The sequence below is a fragment of the Biomphalaria glabrata genome, chromosome 6, assembly GCF_947242115.1.
Source record: "Biomphalaria glabrata chromosome 6, xgBioGlab47.1, whole genome shotgun sequence".
NCBI classification, from domain to species: Eukaryota; Metazoa; Mollusca; class Gastropoda; family Planorbidae; genus Biomphalaria; species Biomphalaria glabrata.
The window spans coordinates 41,031,811-41,051,072 of record NC_074716.1 but is presented as its reverse complement, the minus strand read 5'-3'; the positions used below and the strand labels follow the sequence as shown (position 1 = coordinate 41,051,072).

Sequence of the window (19,262 nt, the reverse complement as noted above, 5' to 3'; positions counted from 1 at the left end):
AACTCATAAAAAAACTAAAGTTAATATTAAGGCTAATATTGTTTTTTTTTTTTTCAAATTATATATTTAATATGGTTATGAATATTTTTGTCTTAGCCAATAAAAATATTTTTTGGCGATGCTTATGAGCATTGGCTTATCTTTATCACATCAAACAGATTCCTGAATGGCTAATCAGTCTAACATTTGAGTCACTGTATCTCTTGCAGCTAGTGTAAATATCTAAATATATTGCTTTGTATTTAACAATAAAAATTATTGCTTAATAATTCATATTAATTATTTAATTAATTAATAATTTGATCATATTAATTGTAAAATTTTTAGATGACTTAAAACAACTAAATCAAAGAATTGTTCTTAAAATATCTTTGACATAAGATTGCAATTAGTCAACAATAAACGAAACGCTTAAAAGAAAGTGTTGCTTTTTTATTTTTATCAAAAAGCACAAAAATAGATGTAACAAATGTAAAACAGTAAATTCATGTCTACATTTGTCAGGACTTCAATAAGTCTTTCATGAACACACAGAATAAAGGCACAAGTGCATTGCAGTTACAGAATAATACTTTGAAAGTGCTCAATAAACATGAGAAAAACATTATTGGTGATTCTAGATGTATACAAGAAATATATTTCAAGTGCTAATGATATTATGAAGTTAATTGAAGACTAGCTACACACATTGATCAACAAATCTTTGTGCTATCAACTAATGTAACTTCCACTGAGAAATATGTGTAGGTAAGAGGCAGTGTCTTCTGTTTGACAGCTTGTTACTTTTTATTCTTTAAGACTTGAATTTATGAATAGAGTCCTCCCTTATCACAGAGAGCCTGCAGTTTGCCAGCTTGTTATTTTTTTTTATTCTTTAAGACTTAGTGAGTCCATCCTTATCATGTGACATCTATTATAAAAATGCTAGATCTAGAAACTTAGTTATCATACTAACCAACTGTATCCACTAATAAGCAATCAATATGGACAGTTGAAATGGCACATCCAGCATCTTTGGGTAGCAGGTGTTGGTGTGTGCATTATGCAAAGGCCCAAATGCATAAATGCTATAGACCCTTTGTGCACTAAGAAACTGATCAGATCAAATATAGAATCTTGAAATAAATACCCAAACTTTTGCAAGTGAAGAGAAAACAAACTGCTTGCTGGCTCTGCCTCTCGTATATATTTTTACCACAGCTACTAGTGCAGTCAATTTCACTGACTTTGGGAGTATTATCTCACCTTCCCAGTCACTATAAATGTAATTTAATGGTCTCAACATAGGTGCACATTACAGCAAATACTGTTTTAATAAGCATACAATTAGTAGTAAAAACAAATTTGAAGTGTATAAAACATTAAATATTGGGTGTGTATTCATACCAAAAAAAATTAAAAAGTTGACAAAAAAATTGTTGGTTAATTTGAGCATTAGGTAAACACATGGAAGACATTTAGTAAGACTAGAGATACTGAGCATAAAGAATAAGTAAGGTTCTTTAAAGCATAAAGATAAAAACAAACAGTTTCCAATTCTAATTCTAGAAACCAGATAGAGTTTCCAAAGAGCACAATTCAAGTTGTAATTTTGGTTTGTAACGAAAAGAATATATATAAAAATAAAATGATCTGTCAAGAAAAGACTTAGTTTTCTTCTTTAAATCAGCATCATTGTACCAAAAACAAGCTGATAAAAATTAATCCTGATTAAAACGGCCTAAGTTTCCATATAAAAGGAATCAATATTGTAATGAATTTACATGGGTTGTTACCCAAAAGTAAAATAAAAAGATGGCAATGCAATAAATCTTAGTCTCTATCTTCAAAAATCTTATGGTTATAGTTTATGTAGCATAAATTTCACATTGTAAATGGCACAATGTGAATAACTTAAGCTGTCTCCTTCAACTTGAATGTGACGTAGGCAGCACAGAATGAACAAATCTAGAACAGTGTTGTATTGAACGGGAAATAGAGCACGCATACTGCCATTCACATAAAGGCAAGCAAACAAACACATTTATCATAAGTTCATAACTCTTAAACTCTATACATATTTACAAGTAGGCTTAAAAACATAAATCAAGCCAAAAACAAATAGCAACAAAATAAAACCAAGTGAAATTAATCCAATAATTTGGCCATTTACATGAAACATAACTTACTCCAAAATGAGATCTTTTTCATCACAGATATGCTTACAAATCACTACTCAGAAAATGTTAACAAAATGATTAACAAATTGCAATTTAAACACCAACTGCAATTAGAGTGATAACAGACCAAATGAGATGCAATAAACAAATAAATGAAGAGGTCTGTGCACTAGTCCTAAATGTGATGAGCTTTTTGATAATTTCCTCATTACTGTCAAAACCAAAAATCTTGAGATCATAGACTCTTACTTAAACTTTGAAAAAAAAATCCTTTATGTATAGTATCAGAAGGAAGAAAGCAAGAAAGACAAAAAAAAGATAGTTTGTTGACATTAAGTTATGTAATTATCTTCTGTTAAGAAAGAACCTACGTGTATAATTTATAAGTCTTTAAAAGAAAACTTTTCCTTCACAGACACACAGTGAAGAACTGAGACAGAGTGAATGAAGATTGAAAGAATCAGCACTGGTGCCCACCACTGTCTCTATTAAGGGGCTTATGTGCAGACAGGTGTAAACATACATTACTAAGTGTAGGTAAATGATAATTCAATGTATCCATATTGAAGTTCACTATTAGGTCATCTTCATGTTGGTCTGCAGTTTTTTCAAGTTCAGTCTTGCCAGTTGATTGTGAGGGTTGATGGCCAATGCTCTCTGATAGTAAGTTTCAGCTTCTTTATAATTTTTCTGCATGAAAAGAAATAAAAAAAATTTAATACCCTGCATATTTCTGTATCATACGTTTACAGTTTTATGCTTACTACTAATTTAAATATCTATTTCCATAAACTTACTTTCAAATAATAAACAGATCCAATATTCACAATGGGTTCTTCATATTCTGGACTGATTTCAATGGATTTTTCATAGTACTGAAAGTAAACATAGTTTTTCTAACATTATTTCTGACATTAAACAGAATAGTCCCAACAGTGAATGGCTGCCTGGCAGGTGGTATGCTCTTTGGACTGTTGTTCAATAGTCATGATCATCCGGGGTTTAAACCCTGCCTCCCATCTAGTGGAAGGTTTGGGCTAGGATGAAATTATCTTCAACTCTGAAGAAACATCAAAAACATGTAAAACAAAACAAAACAGTGATAAAATGTCATATAGAAGTTGTTGTTGTTTTTTTTCAAAAAGGTTTAAAAAATACTTATAAATATTTTTTTATGTAACTTTATTTTTTAATTTTTCAGACAACCTCCCCCTTTCTTCTTCTTCCTTATTCTCATTGTACAAGTCAGAATGTTATCAGTAATCTTACATCTGAGATGAACCGCACAATGGTTTCCAAAATCAGGCAATTCTCCATATAGTTTTTCTTCTATAGGAGGGTTATGGCCTCTTTCATTTCATTACATATGTTAGGTTTCCAGTCTTAACCCTACCCTTCTCATTCTTCTCTAATACTGTTTTATGGTCTCTTTCAGTCACAAAGCAACAATGGATCCTCTCATAGAAATGAGATAATAAGGCTTGTCTTTAAGTCCAAAGATAAGTGAGGAATGCAGTATTTCCCAAGCTGTGACCTACATATTTTGCCACACCCAGAGCAAGCCTAACCATTGTCCACAGGTGGTCGATTTAGATTTTCTTTTCGCCATTTGCATCTGTCCTTGGCAGCAGATTTTCTTTTGGTTTCAAATGTGTATCCCGTGGTCTTTGTGAGTGATCTCCAACTGTCTCATTCTGAGGCCGCATGCAACCAAGTGCTATCTTTTTTGTCAGCTAAGGCAAGTTGGCGCCTAAGATGGTCTTTGAAGCATTTCCATGGGGCAACTCTGTTACGTCGACCACCTATTAGCTCACCAAAAATGAGATGAACCCCTGATAATAACAGATTAAACAAAGGTTCTAGGTAGTAACTATTTTTTCTTGAGATATACAGAACCTACCTTCAATGCGCCATCTAAGTCCTTGTTCAATCTATAAATGTCAGCCTTCTCTTTGTATAAGTAACTGAGGGCAGGATTGTTTTCACGCTCTGCAATGGTCACAGCCTCAGAGATGTATTGTGCAGCCTGTAAATACAGAATTTCCTTTCAGTAAACATAGAATAACACACATCTTTTTCCATGCAGTACAGCAGATACTTTGGATCAGAAAGTTTTGTTTTGGACATTTAAACATCTAATAGTAAACTTCAATATGGATACATTGAATTATTTGCCTACACGCATGACTAGATTGACCTAGAAACACACATAGGAAACAATCATCTTCTTTTTTTTGAAGTAAAGTCTGTATTTCATAAGATATTATGGTCTACAGTCTATACAGAGTTGCCATATTGGGGTCGCTGGTTTGTGCCCTGGTCAACACAGTCCTTTATTTTTGTTAGATTATATCATATTATTATTCATATTATTATTATTATTTTCATTATATTATCTTATAAAATAAATATGTTACATCAAAAAAAAAAGATCTTCTCTCATTAAACATTTGATCCCTAGTGCTGCCTTTATATATGTAATATGAATGCAACATTCATTGTTTCAGCATTTACTTTTGCATTTGTTTTAAGTTTTTCCCTGCAGTAATCAGTTATGCTGATTCAGAATGTAACCAAGTTAAGCTTATTATCTCTTGTATTTCAATGACACTTTTAATTCTTAAATTGTGAATGGACTCCTGCAGTTTGTGTATAAAGTTATATACCAAGCATAAACCAAATTAAAAAAGCAATCTAAACTACTTTTCATAGACCATGTGGACCAAAGATCTATAAATGCTTGTAGTTTAGTAATAAAGTTAGTTGGTTAACAATGAGTTTCTTCATTGAGTTGCTTTAAGGTGACAGGAAGAAAACAACATAAAAACACAAATTGTACAAAGACAGAGAGGAATGGAGAAAGATGGTCAACATATCTTGTGTGGTGCCCCAATGCTCCGACAGACTAAGGTATAGATGAAGATGAAGACAGACATAGGCCTATTACTTATAGTGATGGGAACTAAACTAAATTTTTTTAGTTAAACTAGAACTAAGTTTGAACTAAAAAAAAGTAGTTAAACTTTTAGTTAACCACAAATTGAAAAAATTAGTTAAACTAAACTAAAAAACTTTAGTTAAACTTTTACTAACTATTTTGACCTTTTTTAAGGACAAAACAGCCAAACATAAAAAATATAAAGTATAAAACACAACCAATCTCTTTAGCAAAATGTAATAAACATTTATTTGTGCACATATGAAAAAAAGATTTAAATGTCTTTATGGGATAGTTGTAGATCTTAATAGAATCACTAGAATGATACTACTAAGAAAGAAATTAGAAGTAATTGTCGAAGTTCTAATATAAGTATTATAAGTTACCTTTAGAAGTAATGATAAAACTGCATGTTGACTCTCTAACTAACTCTAGATTCTAGAATATTCTGGATCTAATATCTTCTACAAACGAAATGATCAGAAATATAATATGGATCTAGAATTAGATCTAGCTACTAGACCTAGATCAAATAATTAATATTTTAATCTAAAAATAATCTAAGAAATACTAGTTACTACTACTACTAGATCTAAAATCTAGATATAATCTAGTCTAGTAGATATCTTAGTAACTCTAGATCTAGATTCTAGAGATTTTAGATTATTATAATTATGATTATAACTAGGTATGGGTATTTAGATCTATATACTCTAGTAGATAATACTAGGACTAGATCTAGATCTAATAGATCTAGATAGTAGATATAAGTATAATTAACTATAATTATAATAGAAGTAGATCATAGATGTAGATCTAGAATCTAGTCTAGATTTAGTTAATTTAGTATTAGATCTAGTATAGTGACGACTATTATTAGTATTATAGATCTATCATCTATGCATCTTAGGTCTTAGTATAATTTATAAGTAATCTAGATCTAATCTAGACTCTAATTCTAGAATAGTTACATAGTTATAGTAGAATCTCTAAACTAATAGATCTAGTCTAATAAAGTAAAGTAATATTTAATTTAGATTTCAATTAATAGATCTATAGGCCTATAGTATATTATAATATAATTATTGACTTATAATTTTAAATTTACATCTAGATCTAAGACTAAGACTACTAAGAGTTAGACTCTACTTAAGACTAAGAGACTAAAATAATTAAATATAGACTATTATGACTATTGATCTAATAGTAGTATTCAGTAGTAATAGACTAATAGTAATACTAATAGACTTAGACGTCACTAGACTCTAACTCTAGATCTAGTAAAAAGTTTTAAAATAAAAAGAGTCGACATTTCTTTTAGATCTATAGTAAAGCAAAATTCTTTGCCTGCAGCTATTCAGGAACACATTGGTGTTTAATAAAAAAGAAGCAAAATGTAGATCTATTGAATCAGGATTTATCAAGCAGTGAAACTTGCTAGAAATATAATGAACACGTGTATTTTTTTTTAAAGGCGGGAATAGCGGCAATTATAGGGTAAAGGTCAAAAGGCTTTCTAGTGACCCGTGCACCCTCTAGTTTATTCTCCTCTCTATTATCCAATATATATATTCTTCAAATTACATAGATCTAAATATTTATTGGTGTGTATGTTAAAAAAGTTTGTAAAATTTGTAATTAAACTTTTTAGTTTGTAACTAAAAAAAAATAATTAAACTAGGATTTTAACTAAACTTTTTTTTTAATTAAACTTTGGCCTTAACTATTTTTTTTTAGTTAAACTAAAAGTTAGCAACTTTTTAGTTAACTTTTGCCCATCACTAATTACTTACATCGCTTATTCTATTTTCCTCCATTGATAAGTTATATGCAAACCAGATAGCCAAGAAATCTTGTGGAAATTTAGAAATGTGATGCTGAAGATGTTCTCGAGCCTCTTCCCTCTGTTTATTTTCTTTTAATGCTCTCACCTAGATTGTGAAGATGTTTCATTCAATCATTTCATGTAACAAAAATTTTTCTTTTTTCATTATTGTTTTTTGTCAAAATGTAAAATAAAAAATCTACTACAAATTGGCATATCTATATTTGTTATTTTGTTTTCAATTAGGCTGCTACTATTCCTCCAATGTGTTAGATAATGTAGCCAAAGATTATCAGATGATTCAATACTTACATATCTTAAATGAATCTTGGTACTATTTGGTGCTAAATGTGTAGCTTTTGCAAGTGAAATAACTGCTTTATTGAGATCCCCCATTCTGATATAAACATTTCCTAGTGCACTCAAACAATCTTCACAATCTTCTTTAACATTGAGAGCCCTGAAAACAAAAATATGTAGTCATGAATTGTTTTTAGTTTTCAAAATAGGGCTTCATATTAATTAAATAATTTTAAACTGTTTAGACCTGGGATTTTCTGTTAATCTTATTGTAGTATTTAAAGCCAGTGCTGGAATTACCTACAGCATCTTTAGCTATAGCTTAGCTCTCCAACTTGCTAAGGAGCCCCTAGAAATTATTTCTGGCATATTTTCTATCCTTTTGAAGAAAGCTAAGAAAAAAGAATTTATGTTGACTACAGTGGGCCCCATTTCTCAAATAGCTTAGCACCTTATTAAGTCTAAATTTGAATCTGTTTAAAGCACATAATTCTTTTGTTCTTCAAGATGAATTTAAAAAGAAATGTTTCTGTAATGCTGATTCTATTAAATTAAGCTATCCCTTCACTTGTCCCTTTTCTCCTTGTTACCAGGAAGGTTTTGTTGTGATGAACTGTAAGACTTTCTTGTTTTACTTTTACTCTATGCAATTCATCCTTTTCTCAGCCTTCTCATGCCATGTATTCTAGATCTAGTGTATTATATATTAATAAATTCCCACTCAAAATTTACAGGGTTCTAAATAACAGAAAATTACCAAAGAAAAATCTCAGGCAAAGTAAAAAATATGAAATAGATAGTCCTACCTCTTAAGTAACTGTTCTGCTTCAATAAGATTTCCTCTGTCACTGTGAATTGAAGCTGCATTCTGGATAGAAGTTAATTCATTTGGATGTAAAGCCAGAATATGCTGGTACTCCTGAAGTGCAGCATCTAAATTATCTTTTTTAAAAAAAATGCTTAATTACTATCTAATTAAGCTGAATTTTGATTACATTAGAAATTATGGGTATAGTCATTAAACTGTTAAATTATTTGAAAATGGTAAGCAGGGACATAGACAGCTATGGGATCTGAGGTTATAAACTCTCACAATAAAATTAATCTAATGTGTTCATAGGAGTCCTATATGACAATAAGCTTTCTTTCTTATCTGTTGCACCCTTCTTCCCACCTTCAAAATATGTCACTGGTGATATTTAATTGGTTTACAATTTTGTATCTTGTTATAACATAATCAACAATAGAAGCTCTACTTTTTTATTCAGTTTAATGATGTGACTTGTAGTTTTGCTAGAAAACAGGTGACTTCAAGGACAGAAGACTTTAAGAGGTAATAAGAAACACAACAGAACTCAAAAAAATTCTTTGAACACACAAATCTTATTTGTCAATAAAATATTGGTGTCAAACTTTAGTTAGAATTAATTTTTGTAGTTTGTGTAATGCTAAGACTTTATAAATTAGTCTGCACTAATTCATATTTCTTATCTTTTTTTTAACAATATATATAGAGAGATCAATATATAATGTTTGTGTTTCATATTCCTTTATGGTAATCCTGTTTATGGTGTTGTATGTTGTAGATTTGAAGAAGGCCTTTCATAGTTTGTTTAAAAATGATTGATAATCATCTAAGTTTTAATTGTCACATCATCTAGTCCACTAGTCCTAGATTATTTAAGAAATTTACACTGTGTTTGTTATGCATTCTACCTTTTACACCAAAATTCTGTGTATAAAGTCATGGTTTCTAAGGGCAACGGCATATTTCTATATTTAGAGTAATTGTCTATTCATTTTTCTAATAGACAGTCCTTGTCTTTCAAAAGTTTAGCTATTGTTTTTATGTAGATTTTATTATCACAGTGCCATGAGCTTACATTATGTTAACAGCACTTTATAAATATATTATTATTATTATTATTATTGTTATTATTCTCTAAACCCTAACACCTAAATATCTATAACTAAAAATATGTTTTCTAAGACAAATTTCACAAAACAAAATAGAGATTAAAACATTGCCCTAACCTGTCATGTGCATGTAGTAGCCATAAGAAAATCGCACATCAGGTCTGTGTGGATTTAAATCCAATGCTCTCTTGATGTAGCTCTCAGCGGCTGAAAAGTTCTTTGCCCTGAGCATCACCTTGCCCATGACCAGCAAGGCTTCAATAAAGTTAGGATCTTTGTTTAGTGAGTGTTGAACTAAACTAATGCCTGCACTGTCTCCTTCATCACTAGTAGTTGATAGGGTGTTCAAGAAAAATAGATAAGTATAAATAGGGTTTTCACAAAATGTAATAAATGTATGATAACGTATGATACATATAATTTAATATTGCATAAAAATTAAAAAAACAATTTTTTTAAAACTGTGTTGCTTTTAATTAACTCTACATTCCAAAGTGACCTTGATGCACTCTGGGAATGCAACTGTCTCTAGTTGTTACAGGGTTAATTTAGTTTAATGCTCCCAAAAAGGATCAAATTTATCTTAAAATTTTTTTACAGGTTTAATGACATTTGATGTACTAGATGTTCCAAAGATCGATTCAGATAAAAATAAAAGAAATTCGGGACGCAATGCAACATAGGGAAGGTGCAACACATCTTATGGAAATGCAACATAATGAAGGTGCAGCAAAGGGAAGGTGCAACACATATTATGGAAGTGCAACATTGGCGTAGTGGCAGAGAAAAGAAAAAAACAAGAAAAACATAAAAAAATACTTTAAAAAAAAAAGAAGAAAAGAAGCTTTAGCGAAGTATAATTGTATCAATTAGTTTGGATCAGTCATGGAGATAAATTTGTAATAGATCTAGACCAAAAACAATAAATCTGTGCCATTAATAATATTTTTACCAATTTTTTTCAGTTATTCGCTATTTCATGCTTTTAGTTTTCTCAATACGCTTTGATCCTATCATTTTATCTGGACCAGTTTGGAAAATGGAGGGGGGGGGGGAAGAAAGGGGATATCAGGGTCGTCAGGGTGGGATTTATCATAATTGTTTTTAAAAGCATTTACAAAAAAAAAAGGGGGGGGGGGAATGACCTGAATTCGAACTTATGGCTTATGCCTCCTTGGGACAACATGCTAACCACTCTGCTAGAGTGGTACTTATAACTAGAGAAGATTGTATAGTTATATTGTTTGTTTTAATTTAGAGTGGTGACCTATAAATAGGACTAATTTAGCTTATACCACCACTTCAGTCAAGTACACTTTCTTTCCCTTGTTTGAGATACCAAACAAAATAATTAATCAACAATAGTTAATTAACTGATTGGTTAATGTTTTTTTTATTCTTGTGTTGTCAAGAAAAAGAAATAATTGTGCAAAATTTCAGCTTGATCCGAGGTTGGGTGTCAGAAAAATAAGTGTACACACTTTTTACCAGACAGACGGACAAACAGACAGACAGACAGTGAGTGAGTTGATATAAATAACCTACATGAGTAAGCTGCCCAGGTTGAACAAAGAATTCTTATGATCTGGTAACAGTTTTAAAGCAGTCATATAACACTCTTTTGTTTCATTCACATTCGATAAAACTGTGCCAAGGTTGCTATGGTAACTTGGATGGAAAGGATTCAACCTGTGATCAATAAAAACAAACAACAAGAAGAAATAATGGTTGAGTTGTTTGTTTTTGTCTGATTGTATCTGAATGAGCTAAAATTTAAACCCAGACTAGCAAATGAAGGACTAGTAAACTGAAAGGTCTAATTTAAATATTCTCATTGTCTTATTTATAAATCTCTAAAAAAGATTTTACTGCTGCAGATGTTGTTGTTTTTCTGGAATAGTATAAATATATAAACGTATCTTTATTTGTAGCATTTAGAGCAGCGGTTCTCAACCTTTTAAACTCGGCGACCCCTTTTTTACTATCCCCCACTCTGCAGCGACCCCCGCCCACACGCACGCACACGGCAATAGAAGAATAGACAATAACAATCCATATTTTTGACGGTTTTAGGCGACCCCTGGCAAATCGTCAATAGACCCCCAAGGGTGTCGCGACCCTCAGGTTGAGAGCCCCTGATTTAGAGACTGATGGCTCTTTTTTTTTTTCAGAGGCGTCGCTAACGTTAGTATCAACCGGTGGGGATAACTAACTAATGTTGTCAACCACGCGCACAATCATTCCTTTGCTAGAATAGACATAGCCATTAAAAGCTCTCATTATTATTATTAGACTTGCAGAAACTTGTTCAGATTTCTACCTGTCTATCGTTTAAAAATTAGTGTCGAGTTGCAATTTTTTACTTTAAAAGAAAACAGATTGATTCAGTAACCTATGGCTTTCCCATGAGTTATGATAATATAATGGATTACCTCCCATAAGTACAGCAACAATAAACGTCTTACTTTCAACATTTGCTATTGTTTGGCCGCGTGTGGGGTCGATTTCGCCTACCTGGCATATATTCAATGGAGTTTTACACTATCTTAAGACTTGCAAAGATAAAAAAAAAAAAACAACTATATGATAATACGTCTCTATGCTCTGTAGGATTTGTTCGTAGGCGAAATACAAAGACTGTTTTTTTTAATGTATTCGTTTTATACGTTCCTTCAAAACTAAAGATTATAACGTCCTAGCCCTGACCTCCTACAGGACGACATGCTGTGGTAGCCGGCTGGATTTGGACCATTGTGACAACAGTCAGGGGCGCATACCACTCGATGATACAATGTATATCGCAGTTAGTTGCTTCTAATTTGCAGAATTAGAAATAGAGAATAAAGTTAGCATATGGTGTGGGGCTTGAACTTTTGTCCATTATAGCTAGGGTGGTGGAGAGGAGGGGGAGAATTGAAAAATCCCCCCCCGGGCCCCCACTTGAGGGGGGGGGGCGAAATGAGTGTTTTTTACATTAAAAATTAAATATTCCTCAAAATGCAGGGACCCCCTAAAGAGGTCCTAGCTACACCCCTGTAGCTGCTGTTGTTTTTTTTTTTTTAAACATAAGTGTTTTGGGGTTGTTTAAAAAACATGAGTAATTTTGTTTAGTTTCAGTTCTTTCCTACAGAAGATCTTGACGTCCCACTTCCTCTGCTGGAGATCTGGAGAGGGGGGGGGGGTTGAGGACAGGGTATACACATGGGACCATAGTAACGACCGTTCGGAGGGCATATTACACGACCATGCAATTATCTATATACATATATAAGGTCCACTCTAGTCCATTCAGGAACAAAAGAAACCATGGGGGAATAGGAACTCTAAGAGGACAGCATCAAACATTCAAACTATGGGAGAAAACTTTGATAAAGAAACTGGTCAGTGCACTACTACTACTGATAATTCAGATCATATTGAACTGTAAATATAAAGCAAAAAGATAGTTCAGTTTTTCTATTTAAAAATATTACATTTCTGGTTTCCACGATAAACTAAGGGGACCCGGTGGCTGATTGGTCAAGCGCTTGGCTTCCAAACCTCGGTGAAAACTTGGATTTTGAATTTCAGGATTTTTAGGGCGCCTCTGAGTCCACCCAACTCTAATGGGTACCTGACTAGAGTTGGGGAAAGTAAAGGCTGTTGGTCGTTGTGCTGTCCTTGCTCGTTAACCGTTGGCCAAAGAAACAAATAACCTGAGCATCATCTGCCCCCATAGATCGCAAGGTCTGAAAAGAGACCTTTTTGCAATAAACTAAACTAGGTCAAGGACACTGAATTAATCTTCCGTGTTACCCAACGAAATAAAAAACAAATTGGTCTAGAATTTAGGAAACTGGTTTTTGTGGTGCTAAAAAGTGCACACTTTACTCTGTGCACCCAAAAAAAAATTGCTATTTATAATTTTTCGCCATGCATGACAATCTAATGCACATTTACCGTATTGCTTGACGATAATGATATTCAGCCCCAGTTTTGTTGCCTTCATCTTTCAGGAAATTCCCCATGTTGTAGTGAACTTTGGCATTCTGTGGGAGATCTTTTACTCCAGATCTAGACAAAACAAATAGAGAGTCTGTAAGTAAAAGAAATATTTTCATGATTATCCCCTTCTGTCATCCATTCACCACGCAGCAACTCAACGAAATTATTAAGCAACTTTATTAATAAAATATACACCTTCATTATTATTACTGTTATAACACTGATTCAGCTAACGTTTATGGTGAGCAACAGCGCACCGTTCAACACAAGTGTTAGACGACATGTTGATACTAGAAGAAAGTCTGTTTAGATCGGGCTGAAGTGATAAGCAAGATGTAGTAGACTTAGCTGTCTGGAACTAAGAGCCGTCCTTCGTGTTAGCTGGATTAGGGACCTGTAGCGACACTGAGAAGTGTGTCGGTGGTCGGTATAAGGGTTTGGGTAGGAAAGGACATGTGGAACTAAAGACAAGACTCCTGGTATATTGATGGCTGAAGTTTTGTAACCGTTAGTAAACACATCATCTCTTATTCACTTCCTTTCGTTGAGTGCTCGATCAAATGCACATACGTATGTATAAGTATTATGTAAAATAAACTTTTTAACAGAAGGGTGTTTAAGAGATTGAGTGAACCTCTCGGACACACTGTTTGACTCTATTATGCAATGTATAACTTGATAAAATACTTAATGTGTTGACGTTTGTATTTTACATTGGCCAACGAATACCTTCCATAAACTTGTGTTTGGTCCTCTATGTAAACACCTACGTACCTTATGATTGGGCATAAATGATACATGCAACACATTTTATATAGCCTACATCGGTACAATAGCTGAAGGGACGTTACAAACAGATGACCAGGAAGTAACAGATGACCAGGAAGTAACTAACAGATGATCAAAAAGTACCGGTAACAAAGAAATGACCAGGAAGTAACAAACAGATGACCAGGAAGTAACAATCAGATGACAAAAAAAGTCAACAAAATAGTCTCTTGTTTTTCATGGCTCAAGAGTTTGGACAAGTCTGACTAGAGTTACCCTACGAAAAAAAGAGGGGGGGAGAACAAGTAGTATTCACCCGTCACAAAAAAAGCAGGGCCGGACTTAACCGTTGTGACCAAGAAGTCATGGAAAGATCACTCTTTTTTATTTCTACGCCACATAGTTTTGGCGGGAAAAAGAGGGGAGGAGAACAAGTAATCTACTCTGTATTCACCTGTCACTAAATAGCAGGGCCGAACTCAACCGTTGTGGGGCCCTATGCGAAATGGATTTCGCGGGGCCAAGTTTGGGTAGGGATACGGATAATAAGTGAAATTTAAGAGTTTGTATTAGAAAATAAATTCGTCTTTGCATTTTATTCATTCTTTACTACGCACAGAACTACTTTACGAGCCTTGGGTGTAGCGAAGTCATACAGTATATCATAAATATTCTGTTTCCTACATAGATCACGCTCAATAGCAAAAATTATTTCAATCTATCTACGAGAATTGTTGACCTCAAGTAATTCTTCATTAGTTTGAGGCGCGAGACGGTTCTTTTACTAGATTCCACAATTACGGATATTGCATAATGCCGTTTTTTTTATCGCGCGTTTTTTTTATTGGCGTTTTCCATATTGAATGACACCCAAAATTAAAAATTTTTGTCTATATATTTTAGGAGATTTGTGTGACTTTTTCTAAAGATTTTAATAATTTCCGGATAGTTCCAGGACTTTTTCGTATATTTTGCTATTTCATGAGTTTTCCAGGAGCTCTTGATAAATCAGGAGGCCGCGGGAAATCTGTTATAAGTTATACACCTAGAATTAGCGCGGGTCCTATGAAAGTGCGGGGCACACTGCGGACGCATAGGTTGCAGTAAAATGGCATAAAGCCGGCCCTGCACGCCGCCGGTCGACTAGTGGTCTTTTATTCATCGTCAATGTTCAGAAAGCGATTCAAGTGTGATTAAAGTGTGATTTAGTAACGAGTAGGTTTGAATTTTCATTCATTCTTTTTTTTTTTTTTACAATTACGCACAAAAATACGCTTAATTGGTAAGCTGAGATTAAAGCTCTTTTCGAACGACTTATACCAAATGGAGGCATACTGATAGTATAAAGTCTCATTTTCATCATCTTTTAGTATTTTAGTCAACAACTTTGCCGAATGAATCCATTCAAAGAGAAGACAACCAGTGTATATGAAAAACGAGATGTCGCATAGTGCAGTTTTTTTCTCGGCCCTGGCTAGGTCTCCAAGCAGAGATCGTGTCACACAGTCGGTGATTTATAATTTGCATATCCCATAGAGAAGAGTTAAATCTGTATAATAGAAACAAGGGGCGGGAACTCAGGAGGCGAACACGAGTTGAACCCAGGTAGTATCCTAAACCGGTTCAGCTAGTTAGTGAAATACAGGTGTGATAGTTCTTATCGTGGGAGGACTGGTGCGGTGAACTTCGACCTCGACCTCGTATGGACTATTTTCTTACCGAAAAGCCTCTAACGTAGCTTTAGTCGTTTAAACTTGATTTCCTTTATGTTCAGTCATTGAGACTAGTCATTAGTAGAGAGTTTCAACTATGCCGGGAAAACAAAACGATTAGCTTTTTGGTGTATCCGGTGTATAGAAATGTCGATAAGACTTTTTTTTTTTAAGTTATATAATACTTTCTATGCACTTTTTAGCACTGAAGAATCACATTTTCGAAGCTCTTCCGTTTGTAGCTTGTTTTTTTTAAATTATTTAATTTAGTTGGCAACATCAAAGCTCAATTCAGCGTCCTTGACATTGTATATTTTATCTTGAAAATCCCCAATCAATGTTATTCACAAACATAAGCTCCATTTTTACACTTTGACTTTCAGAGATCACTTTCACGTACTGTAAGCAAAAAATATTGCAATCGAGAAAAAGAAAACAAAAAGATATGAAGATACGTGGAAGCGATATAATTATAATGAGACCTAAAAAAAAAAAAAACAACGACAGAAAAAGAAAAGAATATGATGAGGAAAACATTTTTAATGAAAAGACAAAATAAACAATATCATGAACGCCATATTGAAAGATCCCTGTTACCAACTAAATCTAAAAATGTATAGTGTTACAGGGGGAAAAAATCAGAAATGTGATTCTACAGTGCTGAATATTAATATTATTATATGGTTTATTAAAACACTTCGCCTATCTGTAATTCCGATTTCTTTTTGCACACCAAATAAACCCAAAAAAAAAAGCCGGCTATTTATCGATTTGCCTCCATGTAGACCTATAAAAAGTGTACTGCCTTAAAAAAAAAAGCACAAACGTACAATTGCCGATCCGTCAACTGTGTGGCGGCATGTGGTATTTTCCTGTGTAGACCCCAGGTCTGTAGCCCCGCCTGCTTTTCCTTAAATCTATCCCTCCGGCTATAGGCAAATAAATTACTTTTGCATTGCATCTCTTTTAAAGAAAATGAAATAGTCTCGTTACCATCAGCCTATAATTCAAACTGCAGTTTATAATTTTTATACAGCGCTACTTTCATGCTAATATCATGCTTAGAGCGCTATCGTCCAATCTCATTTGTGGACCAGTGGGGGAGGGGGTATCTGGGAGAAGGTTTTCTGATGATACACATTTGTATAGTCAAGTTGAACAAAAACAAAAAAAAAACAACTTCCTCTCCCCTAACATTTAGTGAGCCCCCCCCCCACTCCTCTTGGCGGATAAAACAATAATGTAAAAAAAATTACTTGCTATTTCTTTTTTGTTCAATACAATCTACATCTAATCATGTTCAGTAACGAAGGCTAAGTCCAAAAACTAACAGAATATCAAGCATTGAAAAAAGTATCTTTTCTAAAGGCCATAGAAGTGAAACAGTTTTACAATGATCCTCCACCTCAACCCACACATAGGCCTATAGCCAATAATGGTTGCCTGGTGGTGGTGTATGCGCTTCGGACTGTCGTCATGATGATCAAGAGTTCGAATCCTGACCACTGCCATAGGCCTACCGTGCCGTCCTGAAGGTGGTTGAGGCTCCAAACTAAAGTGAAGTCTTATCAAACAAACATAAACTAGTCAATTCAATAAGACATTGTCTCCGGGTTCGAAGACTAAAGATGAGTGAAGTACTTCACATGATTACGTAGACTCAGTTGCGATCTGCTTAGTTCGCCACTTCTGATACAGACCAAAATCCATGCTCTGTCGGGGCTCTATTTGCCGCCATTGGCATGCTATCATCCCCCAGTGGTTCTCACAACACTTTTGTATGGTTCTGAGACCTGTGTGCTCTCTTAGAGGTATTAGATAATGTAAAACTATTATAATAAATATCCTACTTATCAGACCAAGGGACTTTGTGCAGTAGTTCATCACTAGCGCAAACACACGCCCTGAACATATTTCTGTTATGCAGACAATTTCGTTGAAATTCTGGTCAAACAACGAAACATAACTATACTTCTACTGGTCAAACAACTGAATATCATTCATATCGCTATTCCTTACTGGTCAAACAACTGAACATCATTCATATCAATACCCCTACTAGTAAAACAAACTGAACATCAATAATATCAATACCCTACTGGTCATACAACTGAATATCATTCATATTCATATCAATACACTAACTAGTCAAAATGCTGATGAGCATTCATACCAATACCCCTACTGGTCATACAACTGAAGATCATTTATATCAATACACCATTCATTTATAGTTCGTCCATCGTGATACGATTACGACGATGACCTCTTGTCTTCCATGGGGAGCTGAGGGCAGTTTTGTGTCTCCTCGCGTGGGCTATTGAGACCTATGTGAGCTCGTTGCTCTGCGCATGACTGACCCATTTTCTTATGAACGTTGTGTGTTTTAAGATCTAAAGAATTGAATTGGATTATTGGCTAATATACAATAGAGTGAAAGACGAGCATTTTCACATTTTAAGCCAATGCTTACCGGATGGAGTAAGCGACCTCAAAAAAAGCAGGACATGAAAATGTAGGACATGTTTTCCTTTGGCAACCCAAAGTACAGGTTATTATAAGATTATTCAGTTATTTTATCATTATATTTTATAACGTATAATGCTCTGAGACACACCTTGGGAAAAGAGTGACCTTGCGCCCAATCGTCTGCTATATATTCACGGTCTATTTATTAGTAAAAGGTGAATGCATGACGTTTCTACAACTAGCGCAGGACTGAAATGCTTGATTGAGTGCCAATCAAAGCTCCTTACCAGTCACACAGGTTTCTTTTTCTTTTCATTCTTTTTCAAAATCTTTTAGGCGATTTTTTAGGAGATGAGGGGAGATGGGAGGGGGGGGGTTACTTCCCTCCATCCCCAATTAAAAGGGGGCCGAATGGTTTTGCTCCAATCTACTGAAACGTTTTGGATCCGCCCATTGATGAAGTAACTCTTATCCAGTTTATGACCACATTACACATGAGGATTGTTCAGTAAATGTCAACTTCTCGGTAATGTAAAGTAATAAACCTTTAGGTAGTCAATAAAACTAACAAATCTCAACTTTTATTGAATGTTATAACAGGTTAAGCGCTCGTATCTCCCTTTGCGGATTACTCACATAGAGACTGGGTATGCAAACCATCGTGTGCAATATTTTGGCTGTGTTGGCTTCTTGTACTATTCTATACTGTAACTATACCATTGTTTTAATTATCTGATGAACTTTTTGACAGTTCTGACACCATTTGACGTCTGAAAGACCGACGACGTAGGCTGCTATTTAATAAAAAAAAAAGAATGCTCTCCAAACGACACCTCCCTTCACTTCCCCCTCTTCAACCCCCAAAACCCCACAAAAGCACCACAAAAGCCCCATTCCTTGGCAGGATTGCTTAACGAAAAGACAACCTCACAAGGAACATTCTCTAACAAGACTATTGGCATTTCATGTACATGCATACACACACACACGGAGGGGGGGGGGGAGGTCTATTATGTGCCACTAATTTTTCAAGATCGGCGATAGTAGTAGCCTTCTGTAGATTTCTTGAAGGCTAACACACACATTCTTCAAAAGCACTTCATTTAAATCAATAGTGTGAACACAGTGGCCTATATTGTCAGCATTGGAACCAAGAGTTTAAGTATAAAGGTTATATGTGAAAAGTAAGA

General features: G+C 34.0%; 1 protein-coding gene across 1 annotated transcript in view; it reads right to left on the bottom strand.

The window, feature by feature from the left end:
• Positions 1 to 417: 417 nt before the first annotated feature.
• Positions 418 to 19,262, bottom strand: part of LOC106073426 (protein O-mannosyl-transferase TMTC1-like) — a 49,740-nt gene continuing 30,895 nt past the window's right edge. The window contains exons 10-18 of the mRNA XM_013233968.2: positions 13,079 to 13,192; positions 10,685 to 10,828; positions 9,257 to 9,465; positions 8,029 to 8,164; positions 7,235 to 7,382; positions 6,891 to 7,028; positions 4,060 to 4,185; positions 2,957 to 3,034; positions 418 to 2,849 (exon numbers count right to left, since the gene is read on the bottom strand). Coding sequence (XP_013089422.2) covers positions 2,736 to 2,849; positions 2,957 to 3,034; positions 4,060 to 4,185; positions 6,891 to 7,028; positions 7,235 to 7,382; positions 8,029 to 8,164; positions 9,257 to 9,465; positions 10,685 to 10,828; positions 13,079 to 13,192 — 1,207 coding nt within the window. The 3' untranslated portion in view covers positions 418 to 2,735. The remainder of the gene's footprint in view (positions 2,850 to 2,956; positions 3,035 to 4,059; positions 4,186 to 6,890; positions 7,029 to 7,234; positions 7,383 to 8,028; positions 8,165 to 9,256; positions 9,466 to 10,684; positions 10,829 to 13,078; positions 13,193 to 19,262) is intronic.